Below are 23,087 nucleotides of genomic sequence, written 5' to 3' on the forward strand. Positions count from 1 at the left end.
CAGAATTCTGTTGTGTGGTCGTTAACGTGTCAGACATGGTCAGGTCACTCCACCAGTTGTTGTGCTGCAGTTGTTGAGTACTTGTTGAATTTGGTTAACAACTGTCAGTTTTGACACAAGTTTAAATCATACATTGTTTTGACAACAGAAACTAAAGGGTACGCCCATTGGGATTTGCATGATTACATGTTCCATCGAGGTTTTGACTCATTAAGAGTAATTCTTATGTCTACTTTATGTTTAGATCCTTAAAATGGTGGGTCAGTTGAAGCTTTTTATTGCGATATAGTTACAGCAAGGGTTTAGCATGTTGTCGAAGTACATGTAAGCGCAACACCCCTCTCAGAGATACGATTGCTTACTTTTACATGCATAGTTTGGAGTAACATTGAAAGCCTGCTCTTGTTTAAAAAAAGTTTCTCCCAAATTTCACAGTTATCCTGAAACTCCCTTGACCCGACTTGAGCTGCAACCTTGATCTCTGAGTCCATCTGCAAAGTCGGGTTTTTTGTCCCTGTGTGCAGGCGCAGCTGTGATCCCCAAAGGAGATTATTTTTCACTCCTCTGCTAACTTTTCTTTAATTGCGAACTTTGGCAGTCCCAGTGTCTGTGATGTGACTCACCTGAGCGGCTGGAGAGTTTATCTGCTTGGGTTGTTAGCGGCGGAGCTGTAGTCAAAGACCAGCTGCAGAAAGGCTTCAGCTTTAAAATGTACGCTCTGCGCTGAGTTTTGTTGCGTCTTACGTTTATAGGTCCCCACCAGTGTAATGTGACGGGACTTTGGGTGGTCCAGATGGAAAATGCATGTTTAAGGCACACCTTGCGTTTGTGATTGCTCCTTTGCATAAAGCAGCAGGAACATACTCTTTTTTTAGATTGTGTCTTGTTTGACAGGGGAAGTGGATTCCTGGATTCTGTTTTTGTTCCTTTCAAATTTTTTATTTGATGTATTTTCAAAGTGAAAACAATGAAACGCCCAGGCTGCTTCTTTTTTTTAATGTTTTCTGAGTTGCTGTTTTGACTATGGTACAAGGCAACCCACACTCACCATATATTTTCTGTGCTAATCCTAAGATTTCTGATTTGTTTCAGAGTAAGAAGGCTCATATACCATACAGAGACAGCAAGCTGACGAGACTACTGAAAGACTCCTTGGGAGGCAACTGCAGGACAGTTATGATCGCCAATGTTGGCCCCTCGTCCAAGTCGTATGATGACACCCACAACACGCTTAAATATGCCAATAGGGCCAAGGAGATTAAGTCCTCGGTTAGTGCTAAAGCTTTTATGTGGTTTTATAGTCGTTACTTTTCATATTCCGGCAGTGATTCCTGAACAGTGCACATTGCAAAATGGTCATAAATCTTTACATTTTCCTCTGTTCTTACCTTTCAGCTCAAGAGTAATGTTGTAAGCCTGGACAGTCACATTGGTCAATATGCTGTGATATGTGAGAAGCAACGGCAAGAGGTAATATAAAACAGCCAACACTACCTGGCTTGATGCAAAAAAAAATCTAGAAGATGTCTTTCTTTCTTATTTGGACTCTCGCCATGATCTCTAGTTCACTTCCGACTGAGTGATTTTAATGCACTCTCTAAAGATTCTACAGCTGAAGCAGAAACTTAAAGAATATGAGGCGAAGAACGTTGTGCCTGGGGCTCTCGGCTCGATCTCTTCCCAGAATCAAGCGGAGTTCAAAAGGTAAGCATGTGGTGGGATTCACAGTAACTTGCAGCATGTCAGTTGTGGTTTCTTTATATGTCATAAAACCTTCAGTGGAAACCGTATTTTTGGAAAGGAGAAACTGATTTGGGTGGAAGAATTATGTTGTCAATTTATTGTAGTTCTAATACAGTTCTGTGGTGGAACTCTTCAGTCATTTCTAGCAACAATGAGGATCAGACAGTGTAAGGTGTAATTAGGAATAGTGGGGTATGTTGTATGATTGTAATATTTCAATAGAATACTTTTTGTACCTTCATTTATGTATTTGCATTTATTGCCTTTAAGCAATGAGCCCTTATTTTAGGTGAGTGTGGCAAGTCCCTTATAGTAAGTGTGTTGTTATGAATCATCCATGAGGGCAAAAACATCTTTTAACACTGCTGAGGGAAAGACAAAAAACTGGTTTGTTATTACTTTTCAGTGGGATCAATAGAAATTGTATAACTTTGGGGATATATTGAGTTGATTTTAAGTTTAAAGACTAAATATGTTGCTTGATGAAGTAACACAAGATGATTTGAGTGCATTAACATGCTCTCTTGCTGTGGTTGTGCAAGTATTTAGACACAAACTGTACATATGTTTATATGGTCTAAATTGATTCCAGATTAGTTTTTGTCGTACAAGGGATTTTAGAGATTTTATTTTTGTTTTAGTTTTTTTTTAAGGTTAGTTTTTAGGTTAGATGTTTTTGCTTTCTTTTATTAAGAGAGGATGTGAAACACTGATGAAATTTCCCCCCAAACCAGTTGCTTAGTTAAAGCTATGATGCATTTGATTCTTCTGATATCCCGATTATTGTTGCTGCCAGTATAATACGACACAGCTAATCCATATTTATTATTATTATTATTATTGATATGGCAAAAATATCATATCACGATTTTTTTTAACTAAAATATCGATTTCGATTTTATCACAATCTTAAATTGAAAAATGAAAAACAGACCGTGTTGCAGAAGTATTTTCGGCTGGGCAGCTCGTACCGCGGGTCAGCTACTTTCAGCAGGCGTTCGAACCCCTCCTTTTCTGATGTCTTGAACAATACCGTATCTTTTGCAAGATAAAAGGTAACTGCTTCTGTTACCTCTTTCTGTCGCTTGCTTGACTTGTCATAGGAGTGCCTTTGTGAAATGCCTGTGTTAATCTCTGTTTTGGTCTTACACTAGCTGCTGGCTCCGCCTGTGGTGCCGGTGCCGCCGGGCCCCTCGCTGTTTGGCTCTCAGCATACTGTTTGGGATGCTTCCTCTTCAAGTGATGGAACAGATTTGCCCTGTTGCCACCCGACATGCGAAACGTTACTGTGCAAACTACTTCGCTTGCGCTTGATCAGTTGCGGAAAATCCAAACCAATTCCATATAATGGAGCATGTGTTTGGCTTTCAGAAATGGCTCTCCATGCGGCTACTGCTACACACACAAACAAGGAGGCGTGTAAAAAAAAGCGCAACATTGCCCGTAATTCGCTGTGATTGGTCGGTCAGGTTGACGACGTAATACGTCTGGTGCATCAGCATAGAACTGCAATTTATAGAATGTGCCCCAGGCGATCCCACGATCTCTGCAGTTTGACAGATCGTCTTCACGTTGTAATCCTTCACGATCTAATATCGTCATATCGCACACTCCTAGTCCAGTGTTTGTCAATCAGATTAAACCACCTTTGGAGATGGTTTGCTATGTGATTCCCATGAGATTTCTACAGTTTATTGTCTTTGTTTTTCTAAACATGACGTATGAATTTAGCACTTTCAGAGTGACGACACTGAACAGGATCTTCAGCGATTAGCAGAGGGGTATGTTTTACACCCTACAGAAAAGGGTCTTCTGTTCAGGCCAAGCTGGAATGAACCTACCATAGTAAAACCATAGGACCAGAGGTGCCTGCCTCATAACTTTAGGCTCATTTCTGCACAGAAATGCTTTATCTGATCACTTCCAAATCGCAGGGTGCACACCCTAAAGATGAGATTTGCCTGCAGTCAAACGAAAACTGGACCACTATATCGTGGTTTTCTTTCAACATTTCTACTTTTATGTAGCTGCGCTGTGTTCTGTTGTTCAATAATGTCTGACCCTTGCTTTGTTGTTGATCTTTATTATAGCAGTTTAAAAGAAGTTGCCTTTTGTTGGGAAAAGTAGAGGCTTTCCTCTCTAACCACATATTCCAGCTCCTACTTGAGGTTTCCCAGGTTATTCAGAGTCTCAACGGGATATACAATCTTTAAAGCATGCTTTGAGCCTGCCTCTGGGTGTCCTGAGCTTGGAGGGGGGGAAGGAAGAAATCAGACATCACGACTGACTCGGTGCACATGAGCTGTGGTTCTACCTCAGTCTTTTTTCTGAAGGCCTGAAACGCTCATCCTGTCCCTAAAGGCCCCCAAGCACCATGTGAACTCATTCTGACCCTTCGTATCCATAATCTCCTTCATTATGTCAGTATTCAGAGCTGATGACAGTCTGGTGCAACACCCTTGTTTCTTCTTATAACAAAAGTCGAAGACTGCTCACACTGCGGGGCTTCACTCGTGGCTACTTTATTGCACCAACGTGACATTTTGAACACTACAACTCTTCATCAGGCAGCGAGCCATCTTTTCGATTTTCTTTTTTCTTTTTCTTTTTCTCTGTCACGCTTCATTGACATCTTTGACGTCGTCTCCCACTGCCTTTATTTGGAAAGACTGTGCATATTTTGGTTGGCTCTTGTAACATACCAATACACTTGTCAGCTCCATGTCCATTTCTCACCTCACTCCTAAGCAACAGCCAAACATATTTGACTATCTTCACTCACAGCAGCCATTTGTTCCAAAACCAAATCAACACAGTGTTTTTATCTCCTGGGCTACACCTTAAAACTGTCGTCAGTCTTTTTTTTTTTAAACTGTGGCCTTTAAATATTTTCTCTACAGTAAAGCTGTTGTCTTCACTGTTTCCATAAACGTAATGACTCGGTTTAGTTTAGGCTGGGCAACATAACAGAAAATATCACAAATGTTTTCTTTTTTCTTTTTTTTTTTTGATTGATTCATCTCAGTCTTGTTACCGCTTTCAATTGTGTCATCAGCGTGTATGTTCAACAACAGACTTTTCAGCTATATTCATATGCATTTACAATTACATTGATATTTACATTACTCTTTATTACTTACGCAGCATAATGCCTTCATATTTCCTGCTTCACTCGCATTACCGTCCTTATCAGCTGCCAGGCCGCTGCACTTGTTCTAGAGACTGCAGTTAAGTCCATTGTATTTGGTCAAATTGTCCTAATTTATCTCCATATCCACATTTGTAGCACACCCGCAATGGCATGAGCTCTTCCTACCTTCTGCCCGCAGCGGAAATAGGTAGCCTCAGTCGCTATACTTCTTGCTATATTTTCCTTTGAAGGACTTTGATTTTACATGAAGAATGTTGCTGTCTACATGTTTTGATTAATAACACATCAGCGTGGATATCAATAATCGAACATCCCAGCGAGGGTGTATTTGCTTGTGCTGCAAGTAGTTGCAACACTGGGGAAGTTTTGAACTGCTGACCTACTGGGGATGTCCTGAGGACAAAGTGTCAGAACTGAAGATCCAATGATAATGCTTTCTCAGTTATTGAAGAAAGTCTTGACCAAGTCACTCAACTTCTATAAGAGCACCTTACAGCCTATCCTACTTCCCTGATGTGTTTTTCTTTTTTTTCATCAACCAACTTCTTTGTGTTACTTTTATAAAATGCTGTCTCGTGAAAAATTGGCCCTCGGACCTCCTGGAAAACTTATTTCCTTGAAAATGCACCAAAAAAAACCGTTGTGTCAACCTCTCTCTCTCTCTCCATATCTGACAAACTGTTTAGACTAAAAACCAATGTGTACCAAGTTTTCTTTAGGGGGAAAAATGTGCCACCCAAAGACACTAATAGTTTTTTTTACACCCTAGACAGAAATTTCCTTTTTCTTCAAACCGAGTTTTATGTGTCAGCATCCCCCCCACCACCCCCACCCTCCACAGTATTGAAGGTGCAACATAATAGCTGTCCTGTACCGGACCTGCTAAGAGAAACTGGATACAACACAAACATTAGCAGGCGCTGTGATGGTAATTCATGGAAACTTAGGATGAATTGAAGAAAGTTAAAGAAGAAAGCTTTATTTCTAGTTTACTTTTAAAGTAATTAACAAGTTGTGGTCATTTAGTAAATTAATGCTTTTTTTGTTTGAAAACGTAACATATTGCTGAGCATGTGCAGCTCGTCACGATACGTTTTTAACAAAAAAAAAAAAAAAAAACTTTAACTTGTTTTTAGGCCAAAGGGTTAAGACTGAAAACATTCTGATTTGCCACCATTGTGCAGTGGGCACCTCCATGTATACCAGAGTGCTAGTTTACCTGTAATCAACATTAACTTCTGTATCGATGCTCTTTGAATGTAAAGTTTAGAAGAAAAGAAAAAAAATCTTAATTTATTTTCCCTTAAAAATCAAGCCATAGGCATCTCATCCATTTGTTTTTAAGGCATAAAGTGGCATCTGTCTGGGTATTTGGGTTGGGGGCGGGGGGGATGGGGAAAAGCTGAATGAGTCTCACTCCCACATACTTCATTCACTGGCATCAGAATTCACAACTCGCACAGAGAGAGGCTCTGAATAGAGGCTGCACGCTTCTCACGCTATTAAAAATTCAGCAGTCTAGCAAGGCCACGACGTCTCCTACGTCACTGGAGTTGCATTGAAGAGTGCAGTCACATTTCAGCGACAGCTCGACAGCCTTATTTACCTGCATGCCTCCACCGACTGCTGCTGCTTTAACTCAACGAGACAGCCACTTGCATCCAATCAGAGCAGCACCCTTATCTCTATTCCAGGGATACATGTATGCATGGTTTAGTTAAGAATATCTTTCTTGCTCAGTATTAGAATAAGTGACATCTCGGATCATAACAAAAAGCTAAATGCTCCAACATTGTCTAATGATGTTAGTAATGTCATTTTTTGTTGTCCTTGGATCGAATATTTGAGTTACCGGTTTTAAGACTGTATCTAAACCGATTCAGAGGTGTTCTCTTGACCTTTTAGGATGTGTTAAACACTTTACCGAGCAGTTTGTAAAGAGCTAGGGGTGGCAATATTTAATTTTCCCCTTATGTATGACACAACTGTCTCTAATCACATTTAGCTTGAGTCCCTGTGGTGATGCTCATCTTTTATTGCACTGCATTACACTAAAAGGTGTTTCTAATATTCTGTCCCTGTTCATCTATTTGAATGATGGTGGACTAAAAGACCTTTCAATAGAAGGTAATCCAAAGCACCACAACAGTTGTTTTGTCTTAAAAAAAAGCAGTTTAATGATGCCCTGTCTCATTTTACATGAATGCACTTTAATTGTAAGAATTACAAACACATTTACATTGCTGTGGGATGATAACAGTATATGCTTTAATCAGAGATTGTCCTTCAAATTGCTGAAAAGTTGGGACCAAAAGGACCTGAGAAATTCATGTTCCTTAAAAAAAAAGAAAGAAGAAGCAGAGTTTGATTAAGGGAAAACAAATCTCTTCACCCTTTAGGGTGTCTGAAGCTCTGCAGCGCATCTTCTCAAGCCGTGCCCAAATCAGGCGAGAACAGCTGAATCTGGAGAGACAACTGAAGGAGAATGAGCTGCGCCAGCGCTACAGCGAGGAGGACAACCTGCGGGTCCAATATCTCTGTGCCAAAGAGAAGACTGAGAAGGTAGTTGATGCTTACGCTGCACGGTCTTTCCAGATTCCATCATTGCTGCAGGGAAACGGCCGCTGACTCATCATTTTACTCGTCTCTCCTCTGTAGTTTTCTCAGCCTCTCTGTTTGCACCACTATTTGTCTAAGGCCCTGTTACACATAAATGTAATTTCAAATTTAAAAGGGATTTCTTTAGATTTTCTGACACCAGGCGTTTCAGAATAGTCTATCGTTATCCAGTTGTTGGAGTGTTGCATTTTTAAGATTTTGTTGTTTTAAAAAAAAAAAAAACTTAGTTTTGAGAAGAAGCATTTCAGAATGAACAAATGCCGAAGGTCTTTATTGCTTCAAAGAAATCTGGTTACTGCTTCCAGCTCTAAATGTTTAGACCACATGTCTATATAATGCTGTGCAGTACTAGTACTAGCAGACTGTTTATGATATTGATTAAGTTGTCTTTTGTTGCTGCTTTCAACAGGCTACCTGCAAGCATGAGCGGAAGATTGCCAGTTTACGCACTCAGCACCAACACATATGCAAACGTTTGAGGGAGGCAGAGACACGTTTCCTGGAAAATGATGGTTTGCTTCATCGTGTGGAGAATGATATAAAGTTGCTGAAGTCCAATGATCAGACCTCAGAGGTAAGTGCAGCTCAGTGACCTATTCACATATAGTAGTGCTGTGCCTGTTTTTTTTAGTGGTTTCACAGACTTCACACGTTTTTGTTTCATCGTATGCCTTCATCAATACGGATTTGCTTTGTGGTTTAGTCTTAGTCTTGAAGTTATGCCAACTTACATTGTGATTTCTGATCATTTTAATTCAACTGAAAATGTGTCCATTGATGTCATGGTTAATGAAAGCCCAACAATGCTTTGCAATGATGACGGTGGTGAACAACTAGACGCAGTAGAAGCAAATGGTGAGTTTAACTAAAGACCCAACATGTGGACAGGGTGAAACGTAAGAGGACAACTGATTAGATACCAGGAAAAACTTCCCATTCATCATAACTCATCGCTTACTGTTTTTTTGTTTGTTTATTTTGGAAGGTAGGCTGTGTCTCTACTGGTGTCGTGACTGTCTTTGTTTTCTTCCCATCTGTTCTCTCAGTAATTAGAACCGTGCTCATTTTATTTCTCCAGCTCACTCGTGGATCACCGAAGAGAATAAATCAATACCCTTTACTCATCCCTCACACAGCAGCCAGTTACCTAAAACCATGTCCATGTTTTTTTTCTCCCCCCTCTTCTTTATCCCTTCTTCCAGGAACTGACCCAGAACTATGACGCACCCACCAGTCAAATGTTCTCAGTGCTGTTGTTTCATAGTTTCTTTACGTCAGAGTTTTTTTTTTCCTCTCTCTCTCTCTCTCCCTCCTTTACCCTGAGCAGACAGCTTTTCTGATGAAACATGGATGAACACTGAACTTTGTGTCCTCTCCCTAGTATAATGACCCCTAACCAACTTTTTCTCTCCAACTCTGCCCACTAGATTGTTCAGTCATCAAATTCTGCTTCCAGAAGTCACCCCCACTTTCTCTTTCAGGTGTTGGAGAAGGACTTGCGTTGCCACAGACTGGAGCTGCAGGTAAATGATCTCAAACAACACATCAAGCAGATGGTCGAGCTCACTACGCTGCAGGATCAGGAGAACAAGCGCATGCAGAAGTAGGTTGACCATTTACTCTTGTGCTCTATTATTACAGTGCGTCTAAAGAGAGCACTTCACCTCGGTCTCAACCTGTTTTATCACAATATAATTTTCCTGTTGCGTTTCAGAATGGTGAACATCCTACTGCCAGCTTATGGCAGACACTACTCTGCGTTGAGAGGGTCTGGGTTGGCCATGGCAGCAGATGAGATGGAATACCATGAATTGGAGCACCTCGTGCTGAGGGAGAGAGGTGTGGTCTGGGCAGACCAGGAATGGGCGGGGCAGCAGCTGAAAGGTGAAACGACTGGCGTGGACTTGGAGGAGACAAATGAGGTGGGAAGCGCTGGGCTCCGCAGCGAGCTGGCACCCATCCTGTCTTTCTCACACCTGCAATACCATCAGAATAGCCCCTGCAGTAAGTCACCATACTCTCATCATTCTGTTTACTCTCCTGCTTATTCAGCATGTGTTAAGAGTTGGGCAAAGTCAGAGAATTCACATCATCAGTCAGTTTTTGTACATTTTGTTTCAACTAATCGTTTCATTGCTAGAATTGGTTTTTACATAACCTGACTGGAAGAATGTCGGCTCACCACAGAATGATGGAAATAAAGGAAAACATGATTATAAAATGTTCAACCAACAAAAACATCAGATGTTGCTTTTTCTGTCTGGTAAATGGTAAACTTTAAGGACACATCACAGCCCCTAAGTTATGAAGAAATCAAGAAAAATACCTGAAAAACTTTGAACTTACATTGTTGTGGATAAATCCGATGGTCATTTTAACGACTATTTTATCAACAACAGTCTTACCTCTCCCAGTGTATATATATATATATATATATATATATACATATATACATACAACTGTCTCAAACAAGTAAGTTCTTCTCATATGACAGATCTTAGTTGATCTCAACATGATGTTTTAAAAAGACTTGAGTTTTTCCATCAGGCTGGACTGTCTGCTATGAACAAACATATGTGCTTGACTACATTAGAAAACAGCAAATAGTGTGTTGATAATGTTAGATAAACCTTGTCCCTGATTGTCATCTGACAAGTTCCACCCAGCTAGTTCAAAAGATCAGTTCCTTACACTTGTTGCTTATTGTGTACGATGCCGGGCCAAGGAACTGGCTAATTATTTCCCTCATGAGACACCAATCAGCCACAGGATTAAAGCATCTGTCCATTCTGTAGTTCGTCAGGTCACGGTGGTTGTGGGGGGACATAGTGGGTTGTGTCATTTTCATCAAGCTGCTCCTAAGCAGTTTTTACAGTGTGGCGGGGCTCGTTGTCCTGCTGGAGGAATTCACGTTTGTAAGGCTGTGCTTATTGTAATATATTTTAAAAAGGGGTTACAAGTTCCATACTTGTTTTAGCTAACTACTAAATAAGGGTTTTGTTGTTCAAATCAGGGTTTGAGCTAACAAAAAATACTCAACTGCAACACTTGGGATTTAAGACGCCTCTAAATCTTTAAGTCCGCTGTCCTGTGAGGTAGTTCAATAGAGTCGGTGTGTTTGACATCGGTCCAGGTCTTGTGTGTTTTGTGAGAGACTGCATGTTTCATTCATGCAGAGAACTGTCATATTAGCCACGACACACGGTGGAGCATGAACTGAAGCAGGCCAACAGTGCTCACTTTGCGTGATCGTGTCAGTTGTTTGTCGGGAATAAAGGCTGCACCTTTCCCTGTGCTGTTGACTTGTTCAATTTGGAAATCTTGTTGACTTTTAATTAAATTATTTGTCGGTAAAACAAAGAATCTGACGACATGTGAATACGGATATTAATGTCAGCCTGCGGTGAGTCATAGTTTATTGTTTAAGAGATAAGACGCAGTATATATGAACCATAACACCGACTTAGTGTTTTGGGAATTCATTTTGTCCTTTGATTTCAAATCTCTGCTGTAATCACCGTGTAAACCTTTGGGCTTCTGCTTCAGGTTCCATTTTTTATCTCTACATTCTAGGGTCAGATCACTTGATATTGAAAAAGAATCCATTTGTCTAACTTCTGTAAAGTCTGCACAAAGAAAACCCAATTAAAGCTGTTTATGTCAGACATAACAAAGAACGATCAAACATTTAGGGGTGAGTTCACATTTTTTATGAGCGCAAACCACTAAAGAGTCGTGTAAGCTTTCTGTGTGGTGATTGTGATGATGTGTCCGCGTTGTGTTCAAACCTTTACTCTCTTATTCTCAGGTGCAGAGAGACACACTAAAAGAGCATCATCATGCAATGCTGCTCCATCACCTAAAGGTAAATACTCGTCCCCCATCCTGCTAACATACTGTAGTCAGTAATCTGACACCACCGCACACCCATTAATTTCAACCTTTCCTCAATCATTCTTTTATCCATGCTCTCCTCGTCACCTTTTACTCACTTCATCACATTTTTTCAAATTGAAACGTAACACAAAAACAACACCTTTTATCCTTGAATTGTCATCTAAATTTAAAATTGTATGCGAGCCTGAGACTTTACTGGTGTTTTGTTTTTACATTCAGCTGTAAAAAAGTTGCTCAGCGCAGTAAAATGCACAATAAAACTCCGACATGTAATATAATTTGATTTACGGCTGTGCTGCACACATGCTCTCCCAGCCAAAACTTGAACAATGAAATCATGCGAGTACTCGTAAGAGTTTTTTAATAGAGAGAACTCTTTACAAGGAGAACCTTCGGGGAGGGAAATGTAACACAAAAGCATTTGTGAAATATGGTCTTTCGAATTGGCTGTAATGATATTTACTGCAGATGGTCTGCATTTCATTGAAACATACGGTGGGAAATGTAACTTAAGAGGAAAATACTTCTGCCAGATGACCTGAGGATGAAATGCAAACACTCCAGGGAGTTTGTCACCTCTGCTATTAAATTTCCCTGCAACTTACTGTAATAAGTAAACTCCAACGGAGCGTTACGTTGTCCAGATGTAAAAAGCCACTCTCTTTAATGTTGGTCTTACCAATCTTTAGACTTTGCAATTGCGAAAGCAGTAGTTGGAACTATTATTCAATTATTGTAGCCAGTGAAAAATTTCACTTTTCACTTTCACTTTTTTCACAAGTTTTCTGCCCTTGAGTTTTTAGACACATAAAGCAACTATTACTATTAGGACATGATACTGCAAAAAAACCTTACTGTTGCCTGTAATGAAATCAATCGTGCCGTGTTTGAAATAATCTTTAAAAATAGTGCTGATATGCAGGCCTGCCAATCTGTCGCTGTCGGTTTCATTCGTGGTGTTTGGGTTCGAGGCTGGGTGTTCTAATCACACTTGAGTTGTTCGTTTGAATGTAGCAGCATATGTCACCATTGGGTTGTGGTGGTCATAAAAGGCACGTCTGCAAACACTTAAGACTACAACAGGGAGTAAATATGAAGTTTTCTTTCTAGATTGAATGCAACAAATATACCAAAGTAAAGTAAAACAGAGTAAAGTAAAGAGTAAAACACTGACATGCACTATGGGACGTTTCACATGCACGGAACCAAGGTAAACTGGGTGATTATACACTTTAAATTGTATATTGATAACTTTGGACGCTTTTCCCTGATGTTTTATCGCTAGTTTCAGACTTTATCGATTTAAGTCTGGAACTACAGCAATATCTCGGCAGGTCTAGTTGTTTGGAATGATTAAAGTGCACGCAAAAAATCACTTTTGTCTGTAAAAGTGTGTGGGAAGTCCGAGTAAATTGTGAAGTTAAAGGGGAAAGGGGTTTTCAAGGTTTTATTTGGACATTTGTGTTAGGAAAGAAAAACATTTTCTTAAATGATGGGTGTTACTTCTCAGAGGAGTGCTGCTGTATTAAAACGAATATGATCCAAAGGACTTTTTTTTTTTTACTAGAATATTAATGTTTTCGAATTAAAGCACAGCGGACGAGGCCCCTCTGAGTCTCTGACCGAAGGACCGTAATTTCTGCTCCGTTCCTTGTAAGTGATATTCCTTCTCAGCGCTGCTCTGTTAGTGGTATTACAAAAAGCTGTGCGCCCGGCAATGTTTGAGGGTGGGGCTTCACAGCAAAACTGTTGCTCTTTCCCAACTCTCGGATATCAAAACAGTGGAAGGCGACGGAGAGTTTCTCAGGACTGGGAAACATGGACAGAGGGTGGCCGCAACCACTCCGACCGAGGTTCTGGTGGGCCTGGCAGAGCTCTTAGGACTCGTGTGCGAACAATCAGTCGGTTGTAACAATTTTCATAGCCTGAAAAAATGTGTCGGATTACAGAGAAGATGTAGCTGTCGCTGGTTTGAAAGAAAGAAAAATCGACTCACTCCTCTACTGCTTTGTGTTCCTTTTTTATCATCAGCTGTTCCTATGCCAAATACTGATAGCAATTTATTTTCCAGGCATATACAACTTCCATGCGTTCCTTTTAATTATAAGGTCATATTGTTAAAAAGGTTTTTATCTCTGTAACAACTGAAAACTGCATTCAATCACTGGTGTTTGCATCCTTGAAAACGTTCATCTTGATTTCAGTGCAGGGTTCCTCGTCTTACACCCGTCTCATATTTGCAGGCACATGAATGCACACACGGGAAAACGCAGCTTTGTCTGCGCGGTGCAGCTTTAACAGCTGTGCAGAATCTTTTTTTTTTTGTTTTGTTTTTTTTCGGTCACCAACCAGCTGAAAATGATATGGGGGGGGGAGGACTGCTATTTCATCAAATTAGACTTTCATTTAGCATTCAGACAAACTCCTCTGATCTTATCCTGCTGATGTTTGTCTGTGCCTCACTGCCTCCTCAGCTGTTAATGGTAGTCACTGCAGCATGTTATGAGAAATAGCTCCACCCTGCAGTCTGCGAAGCCAATCAAATTTCATCGGTTTTAGAGAGGGTCGTGGTTTTGAAAGAGCGTTAACCCTTTGTGGGCTGCATTATAAGAGCAAATTTCACAAACGTGACTATTGTGAAGGAAGCATTTAATTTCAGTGATCATTGTCACATGTCCTCGCACGCTTATTAATAGCTCTGTGATTTTTCATTCACCTATCTCCCACAGAGATGAGAGGAGGTAGGTGTGCATTTTCTATTTCTAACAGATAACCTACCTCTAAATTCTCCCATCGACTTTTTCCTCCCTCGGTTTTAGTTTTCCTTTTTGCTTCAAACGTGCACTAGTTTGCCATTCTCCTCCATTCTACCTCTCGTTCCCTCCTACCCTCAAATGTTTTTCTCTGTCTGTCTAGCATCTAACCCTCCCAATCCCTCTTGAGCTTCATTCATGAAAATGCAGATCCACAGCAGGGCAGGAAAAAACGTCAACAGACGTAAACTCCCCTGCTCCACCAACCAGAAAAGGCGCACTATAAAAAACAGGCAGCAGCAACCAGGCGACCCTAATTCAGTGCAGCTTCTACCAGAAATAGCAACTCATGCATGTATTAATCCCCTACTAGCCAAAAATATGTGATTGAAGGAACTCTGCTGCCATTTATTGCTGGGGACAACTCCTCTGCCACAGAACAGGGCTATTTATCACCGTTTCCTCACACGGAGCTATGTCTGACGTCTGACTCACATTTGCTAAATTTTGCATTTGATATTTAGGGAAATGTATAAATCAGTCATTCACCTTTGCATTTCGTGTTCTCACTTCCTTTATGTGCTGGCATTTTTCCTTTTTTAGCCTGCTCCCCAACCCCCACCACACCTCTGCAGGAAATGCCATGAGTGTAATAGTGCTCCTAATGTGGTGTCGACATTGTGATTTAACCTCTATCTGCTCCGGAACGCGTGCAGGTTTCAGTTGCTGTCGTATTTAAATGGACCCAGATGGATGTCATGTGGACAATAGCCTTTATGATATCAAGACATATCCAATATAGTTCGTCTATCCTGTTTTAGTTAGAATTAATCCAGATTATTTATTGCCAATGAGTCCAAAGTTGTCAATAGAGTCCAATATTCAATGTTAATCTAAATGTAAACTTTTGTTTGGCATTCCTATGATTAATTGTTTAATCTTCTTGCAATTATTGCTACTTATTAACTAAATTAGAACCAATCCCTGTACTGTTTAAAAGGCAGGCATTTTGAGATTTGTTTGAAATGTTCCAAGATTTTAGAGTTTTGTTTTTAACTGCATGTTGTCTGTGGTTTAAAAAAAGTTTCATGACTATAAATGCCTTGTTTTCAGGTCTATTTATAAAATGCTGCGCTTGTCGGGTGAATAATACATGTCACAGCTCTGCCCTGATATTTTAAAGTTTATGTTCATATGGGGGGTGGGGCTATAATGTTTAATTGCCTTGTGCCACTCTGACACTCGTGACCCCTTCAGAGAGCAGTCTGTCTCACGTCTACATTGTGACATTTGTTTAAATTGCAGTCTTAAGCCCAGAGCTGGCACTTATTACTGATTAATGATTGGGTGCGTCAGACTGCGTCGCTTGTTTTCTGTTTCCCTGAACACTTTTTAAAGTTTTAACATTCATAATTGTAGAAATGAAAAAAGAAAGAAAGAAAAAGACGTACTGCTAAATATAAATAGTCTGATGTAAAATCAGACCACTGAAGCTCAGGTCTCCTGACAAATGTAGTAATTGTTAACACCTCGCTCGGTCACTAAGTGTTGATCAGATCTGTGGAGGTGACATAACCTCACCATGTCTTTCCATTTGTAGACCTTTTGTCTTGCCGCAGACAGATTAATAATGCAAACAGTTACATTCTAAAGTTAATAGTACTGTACGTCTTCCATCTGTCCATTTTCTATTGAATGTCTGGATGTGCGTCACAGCATGCTAAGCAGACCTGCCCAGACCTTGCTTTCCTCAGCTTTACTCTGCCTCCCTGGCTTTAGCCCAGACATCCTTCGGAAAGAGCTCATTTCCGTTGTTTGTATCCACAATCTTATTCTTTCAGTCACCACCCACAGCTCTTGACTGTAGGTGGGAACATAAAACATTGATTGACCGGTAAATCAACAGCTGCATCTTCTGGCTTAGCTCTCTCTGCACCACAGCAGATCGGTATAGGATCTGCATCACTGCAAAGGTGCAACAGAGAGCTCGTTGAACCAAACACCCAGTAACCCTTGACTTGCTCAAGAAATGTTGTCCTTAAAAGTCATATACATGAGCTGTGGCAATGGGAAGCCTTGACAGATCCCAGCACCCACTGACTGCTACCAATGTAAATCAGGCTCTCTCTCCGTTTGCAACTTGTCTCAATGGCCTGTAGAAGTGGGGCCAGTAGCCAGTGATCCCAAAACATCCCCAAAGGAAACTCCAAAAATGGGGTTGTATGTCTTGGCCAAGTGCAAAGCATATATGCATCTAGTTGGGCATCATTCCACTTGAATCAGAAGTTTTAATAACACCCAGAGTCTTCTCTCTACCAAGCTGGCATACATCTTCCAAGGGAAGCTGAGAAATGGGATCTCCATGGTGAAGTAGCACACTTTTCCATGTCAAAAAAAGATAGACAATCACCCAGGTCTGCCAATCCAGAGGCACCATCCCGTATGCCAGTGTGGTGCTGGATCGGCATGTCAGTGACGACAGGTGAATAATGTTAATGCTTTGAGGAACACAGGGAGAGCATCATCCAACCAGTGACTGAGTCTCCCCGTGAGTCCCTGAACTCTATGGAATTCAGGAGACCCCACTTATATGCTGAAGAAGCATCATGGGACCACCTTTGAGTGTGCCCACGCCCTGCTGGAGGAGCCATGGGGTCTGGTGCGTTGTGTATTGGGCAACAGATGAAGGCTGACTCATTGGGAGTCCAATAACAGGAGTCCTTTGAACTTTAATAGAGGTGGTGATGTTCATTCTGTTTCCAAATACCGTAGTAATGCGTCATGTGATATTTGGGCCTGAGAACACATAACGCACAATATAGCAACAAACACTGAATGCACAATGTGACATAGAAAGTAAATGCAGAATAAGGGATGTGGCGTGCAGGATGTTCCCCTTCCAGTTTACTCAGCTTACTTCCAATTTCACTCTCATCTCTACTGTTCTAATATTTGTTTTTTAGATAAGGAACATTGTAATTCTGTTATCTTTAGAGGAAATAACGTGAGTGAAAAAGAGGACAGAAAAGGGACAAATGCATACATCTTTAATCCAAATGTACAAAGACTGTTTTATCTTTGCTTTATTTCACGTAGGACCCCATCACAGATGTCAGGCGTGTGAAATGCACGGCTCTCATTGTGACTGTCGACATCTTTACATTGCTTATCATTGTGCCATTTCAGTGTAATTGACTTTATTGCTGCATTGTTTGTTTTCTTTTAATTAACTTTTTATTGTTTGCTTGGTTTTTCTAGACAGAGGAAATCAACCACATATGACACAAGATAGACCTCCTCGAATGCCCATCAGGAGGAATTTATCTACGTTACTCCCACCACAGAGCCCACGAACCACCACCAAGGCCCAGGTGTTTGAGGAAGGCATGTTTCCACTGCAGTGCACACCAGAACCTGTACAAAGAACAGATAAGGCTCAGCCACTAAGCTCCAGCAACATGGATCCAAACGCCACCTTTGAAGTTATAGACAATGATGATCAAACTGCAAGTAATGCAACCATCATAATAAGCTGTGGTAGTCCGTGCCAAGCGTCAAAGTCCACGGACTTGTCAGGGCCCAGTCAACACCAGCATCTTCCCACAGCCACTGAGGGAGACCAGATTCCTTCCAGAAGGTGAGAAAATAATCAGGTCTTATTTTCTCTTGAGTTTTAAGCAGAAGACTCTTTCTATTTCAGCCATTTTCAATCATTTCAGTGAATTTACAAGATATGTGACAACAATAATTGACATTTCTGAACTTAAGCCTTAAATGCAGAACATTAGGACCTGTATTGACATTGCATGGTATTCAGATGTAGGGCAAGTCATTCATTCTACATTGGCTTTATTCAGACATCTATAAACCAAACATCACAGTGAAGAGAACATCTTCCATTGAGGCTGGTGCTGTATTTGCAGTTTTTACAAAAATTATCCCAACCTGCATTAAAATGTCAAGTTTAAAGGGGAAAAAACTGCAACGGCTGCAGTATCAAACGCATTTGCTGCAAATACAACACAAGTGTGTGCGTGCTAATTGGTTTTCTACCTCTCACGCCAATGGTGGTTTTATTTCGTATGACAATTAAGCATTTGGCCAATCAATAGCCAGTTCATCAGCAGCAGATCTAATTTTAATTATTGAGCTAGAAAATAAAAATTTTCTATTAAGAAATAATTAAGAATTAGGTTATAATGGGTTATTGTCAGTTGCCATAGATAAATCAAACTTTTGATTGAACCTCGTGTTTCAGTGTTCCAGTACCTAGTTTCAGTGAAATTGAATTAGTTATGCTTCGCAGCGGACTTTGCCCCTATCCAAACTTTTGTTTTGACTTGTTTCATTTTATCGGCTAATGTATGCAATTTTGAAAACATGCCGGTAATGTTGGCAGGCTTTTCACTTTTGGTATGTACAGATCACTGCCAATTACAATAGACCGTGCCATCAGCAGTCCCCGAACATTGTATTAGCTGTTAACAAAAGACTGATTCAGTAACAGACACAGTAGAGACTTTTTCGGTTGCTACTTGTGCTATTTCCTAGCATCTGATCGTAGTATACCAAACGTAATTTAACATAGCCTTTTGTAACTTGTGCTTTTGTGGTTAACCAGCCCCGTCAATGACACACGTCTCTGGTGATCTGATCTCCAGCTCTAAGTAAAGATGTGATTACACCAATGACATTTTGAGATGGTTGTCCAGGCCACATGTAGGGAGATTCTAGTTGCAGCATGAAAACAAATGTGTCCCGTTCCACATCAAAGAGCTGCGTACTCGACCTACGAGCCTCCTGCCTTTTCTAATGCAAATGGAGAACTATAATACTTAGAGCTGTTCATTTGTATCACTCAAAATGCACACTAATGTCTGGTATAATCAGCGCTCTCCAGTAGAATGATATGTATGTTTCTTTTTCAAGGAACCAAAGGTAATTGGACAATTAACTCAACTATTTTATGGGCTGCATTGGCCATTCCCTCGTTAATCCATCATCAGTTAAGCAGGTAAAAGGTCTGGAGTTGATTCCAGGTGTGGCATTTCCATTTCAAAGCTGTTGCTGTGAACCCACAGTATAAATCAATAGTTTGGTACATTCTGAGAAAGAAAAAAAGAGTGTGCTGGTCAGCTCGGGGACTCGAAAAGGCCTGGACGTCCACAGAAAACACCCGTGGTGGATGATCGCAGGATCCTTTTCATGGTAGAGAAAAAGCCCTTCATGACATCCACCCAAGTGAAGAACAATGTCCAGGAAGTGGGTGTATCAGTACCTAAGTCTACCCTAAAGAGAAGACTTCATGAGAGCACAAACAGAGGGTTCACCACAAGGTGCAAACCATTAATCAGCCCCAGAAATGGAAAGGCCGGTTTAGACTTTGACAAAAAAAACCTCTGAAGAAGCCAGTCGAGTTCTAGAACAGCATTCTTTGGACAGATGAGGCTAAGATCAATCTGTACCTGAACAAAAAAGGCTCATGATCCAAAGCACACTGCATCTTCTGTAAAACATGGTGGAGGCAGTGTGATGGTCTGGGCATGCATGGCTTCCAATGGCACTGGGTCACTGGTGTTTATTGATGATGTGACAGAAGCATTCTGAAGTGCGTAGTGATATACTTTCTGCTCAGACTCAGCCAAATGCAGCAAAGTTGATTGGAGCGTTTTATAGTACAGATGGACAACGACCCAACACATACTGGGAAAGCAGTCAATGCCTGCCAAGGATTTTCAACAAAGTGTTAAAAGTGAACATTTTTATTTAAATTAAAGCTAATTTGTCCAATTGCTTTTGAGCCCCTGAGATGAGGAGATTTTTGTAGAAAAATGGCTGCAATTCCTAAACGTTTCGTTTGATATTTTCGGTCAACCCCTTGCATTAAACTTGAAAGCCTGCACTTCAGCTGCATTTCGGTTGTTTTATCTCAAATCCAATGTGGTGGCACGCAGAGCCCAAATCATAAATGGTGTCACTGTCCAAATATTTCTGGGCCTAACTGTATTAAATACAGTTGAGTCCGAGTTTTCAATGCATCAAGTCAATATTTTCCATCAGCTGCGTGTCATCTGCACTGATGAGACCAGTTTGATTGATGTTAAGTTGATATATTTAGCGATGTATATGAATAATTTTTAATATCAGATAAAGAGAATTAACACATCTTTCTATGAAAAGTTTCCCTCTTGCGGCCTGCTAAATGTTTGAAAGCTCATTGCAGTCTGTACTGCACCTAAACCATTCAAAGGTGGAAAATCCTCCATTCCTTATTCACTACGAGACTGAAACTAGGGTGTAAATACCAAGTGTTCTCACGAGCAGTGGGCTTACAGTCTGGAAGAGTGGCTGAAGTGGCTTAAATCCGCTGATCTGAGCAGCGTCTGTGAGTCTTCAGCTGAAAGTGGGGGGGAAACAGAAGTGAGGATTACAGTATTTTGTGAAGACTTTTTGTTCCTAACCAACCTCCAATTGAAAATGCATCCCCTTGAACAATAACGTCGCATCACAGACCAAATCTCTTCATCATATATGTGCTGTCCACCAACCTGTATTAATACAAGATGCTGCTTCCCCTTAAATACTTGAGATCCAAGCAAAACCAGACTGTGGGAGAACAGTTCGGACCTGACACCCGATTGTAGATGTTGCTAAATGATGGTACAACAGACTCAATGACGTGATGCATTTATGCATTGGATTTACTGGAAACTGGTGTTTTCAGAGTTCACTTTCAAACATGTTTTCTTATTTTCATGCCTTCAGGTACAATAGAGGGGGAGTCACCGGTTAAATCAAAATGAACCATCAGATATCGAGTTCAGTTTTGTGTACATATGAAAGATTTGGTTACATTTTTGTCAGCAGTTGGCTCCTTTTTATTTCAGTCATTTGACAAGGTTCCCTACTGCCGTGTAACATTCCCACAGTCAGGCTGTCACGGTAACGCAGACCTTTGCTCTTTAGACAACAGATCCCGCTTCTTCAAGATGTGAGACGAGCAAAACCAACTTACATGGAGATGACGTCTGCTGCGCAAGGAAAGCGGAAATTCAGCCGGTAATGCACCTATTGTTTAGTTTTTTCTTCTGTTCATCGGTGTTACTCAGATGAAGAGCCAACGGAGATAATGAGGAACTTGAACTGACGACTTATTTTTCTGTCTGTTGTTGGTTGTAGAAGCACCAGAGAGGAGTTAATGCAGAGTTTCTCTGCACCGAAGCGTATAAAAAAAGACCCTTCAGTGGCCCAGAGGCCTCTCCGAGTGCATCGCTTTGCTGGTAAGGATCAAAACAGGGAAGATATTATTGGGGGGGGACCCACCTCCGTTATTGTCTTAATGTATATCTCCTGTAACCGCTCCATGCTTTTTGTCTTCACTCGTACGATCCTGTGGATCAGTGGATTATTATTCAGAGCTACGGGGAGTAAAGACGTGCTTCTGTTTGTTCACGGCGGTCTTTGTCTGGTGTCTGTCATCAGGTTCAGAGAACAACCCTCGCAGGGTTGTGAGGAGCATCTCTGAGGGGAATCTCAACTTCCTCGAGCCTCAGAAATCCAAGTCTATCTTCTATAAAACATCCCAGCAGTTGAAACGGGTGGCCAAGCGGATGTGAGGCAGCAGCGCGTTCAGATCAGTCCATTTCACTTTTAGGATTAATTTCACTCCACAGTCTGTTCCGTCGTCCGTGTTTGTCTCAAGAGTTAGAAAATCTGTTGTGTAGATTTCTCCAGCAGAATGGTAACCTGATAAAGATGACCACGGGAGCCGTCATTAGTTTCTTTTACCTGATTTTATTTAAACACTGTAGATATTGGTCAGAACATTCATAGACACGCAGCAGAAAATAAAGCAACCTGTCTTGTGGATGATCCGTTTCACCCACATCGTGTGCTTTTTACAGGTCTCTAGAACAGTGATTGTATTTTAGATGACCAAGTATTCCGGGGCAGCTAATAAAAGTGAAACTGCTCGACTCCGAGTTGTTTTATATTTTTAGTTTCTGACTAAAAATCTTTAATGTCTTGTACAGGTAATAACAGGATTATAGATGTTGTATAATAAAAGTGCTTTAAACATAATCTCTGGTTGTTTTTGGGGGAAAAAAATAAAATAAATCCCTCTCAAATGTAATGTGTTCTATGTGTGCCGCTGCTGTTGCATACGGGTGTGGCTTTCAATGAAGTTTCAGTTACGAGGCGTTCCGACACCAAATGAATGACATCAGACGGACTCAGAGAGTGAAAATCACAATGAAGAGGAACGCGGAACTGAGCTGAGAGGATGTTGCTCATAACAAAAAGACAGAAGAACTAAATGAACTTCACTGTCCTGATTTTGATTTTACTTTCCAGGAGACGTGAAGGTGAGCTGTCTAGTTATTGAAAAGATCATCTGTGGTGTAAAACAACAGAACTATTTCAGTCTGAAACAGCTGTCACGTAGCCTGATGATCCAGCGGTCATATTAGTTAAGTAAGTATGCAGGTGCATTTGCTGCAGAGACTTTTAAACTCACCAATGGACTACATGATGTTTAAAAAGCTCCCCAATCCATTCTTCCTTCCACCCAATATTTTTTTCTCTCTTCGACTCTTTGAATGCTGTTTTTGTGAACTTTAAACTTTTTGTTTGTTTGTTTTTTTGAAGAAAAAAATGTCCCTCTTTGTTGAAAGAGTCGTCCTTAGTCTGGTTCTGCCAGTTTAAACTGACTTTATGAACTTGGCTCAAAATACATGAGGCCTATTTTAAATCCTAAACAAAGAGCGCTCTTTTCTGAAATCACATAATCTGGCTGCATAGACTTAGCTGCCATTTCTTTTTTTTTTAATACGTTTTTTTTTTATATTTCTTTCAAAAAAAAAATTTCGGGTTTCATTTAAGGCTGTCCAAGGGATGGATTGAGATGACCATAAAATGCCTAT

At 40.7% G+C, this 23,087-nt stretch overlaps 1 protein-coding gene across 1 annotated transcript in view; it reads left to right on the plus strand.

Moving 5' to 3' along the window:
* kif18a (kinesin family member 18A) overlaps positions 1–22,225 on the plus strand; it is a 28,659-nt gene extending 6,434 nt beyond the window's left edge. The window contains exons 7-18 of the mRNA XM_072380727.1: positions 1,093–1,269; positions 1,396–1,470; positions 1,604–1,704; positions 7,294–7,456; positions 7,923–8,087; positions 8,995–9,116; positions 9,228–9,517; positions 11,322–11,378; positions 17,422–17,800; positions 21,130–21,222; positions 21,343–21,443; positions 21,646–22,225. Coding sequence (XP_072236828.1) covers positions 1,093–1,269; positions 1,396–1,470; positions 1,604–1,704; positions 7,294–7,456; positions 7,923–8,087; positions 8,995–9,116; positions 9,228–9,517; positions 11,322–11,378; positions 17,422–17,800; positions 21,130–21,222; positions 21,343–21,443; positions 21,646–21,779 — 1,857 coding nt within the window. The 3' untranslated portion in view covers positions 21,780–22,225. The remainder of the gene's footprint in view (positions 1–1,092; positions 1,270–1,395; positions 1,471–1,603; positions 1,705–7,293; positions 7,457–7,922; positions 8,088–8,994; positions 9,117–9,227; positions 9,518–11,321; positions 11,379–17,421; positions 17,801–21,129; positions 21,223–21,342; positions 21,444–21,645) is intronic.
* The last annotated feature ends 862 nt before the right edge of the window (positions 22,226–23,087 follow it).

This window comes from Leuresthes tenuis, unplaced genomic scaffold (assembly GCF_036924035.1).
Source record: "Leuresthes tenuis unplaced genomic scaffold, fLeuTen1.0.hap1 SCAF_2, whole genome shotgun sequence".
Lineage (NCBI taxonomy): Eukaryota > Metazoa > Chordata > Actinopteri > Atheriniformes > Atherinopsidae > Leuresthes > Leuresthes tenuis.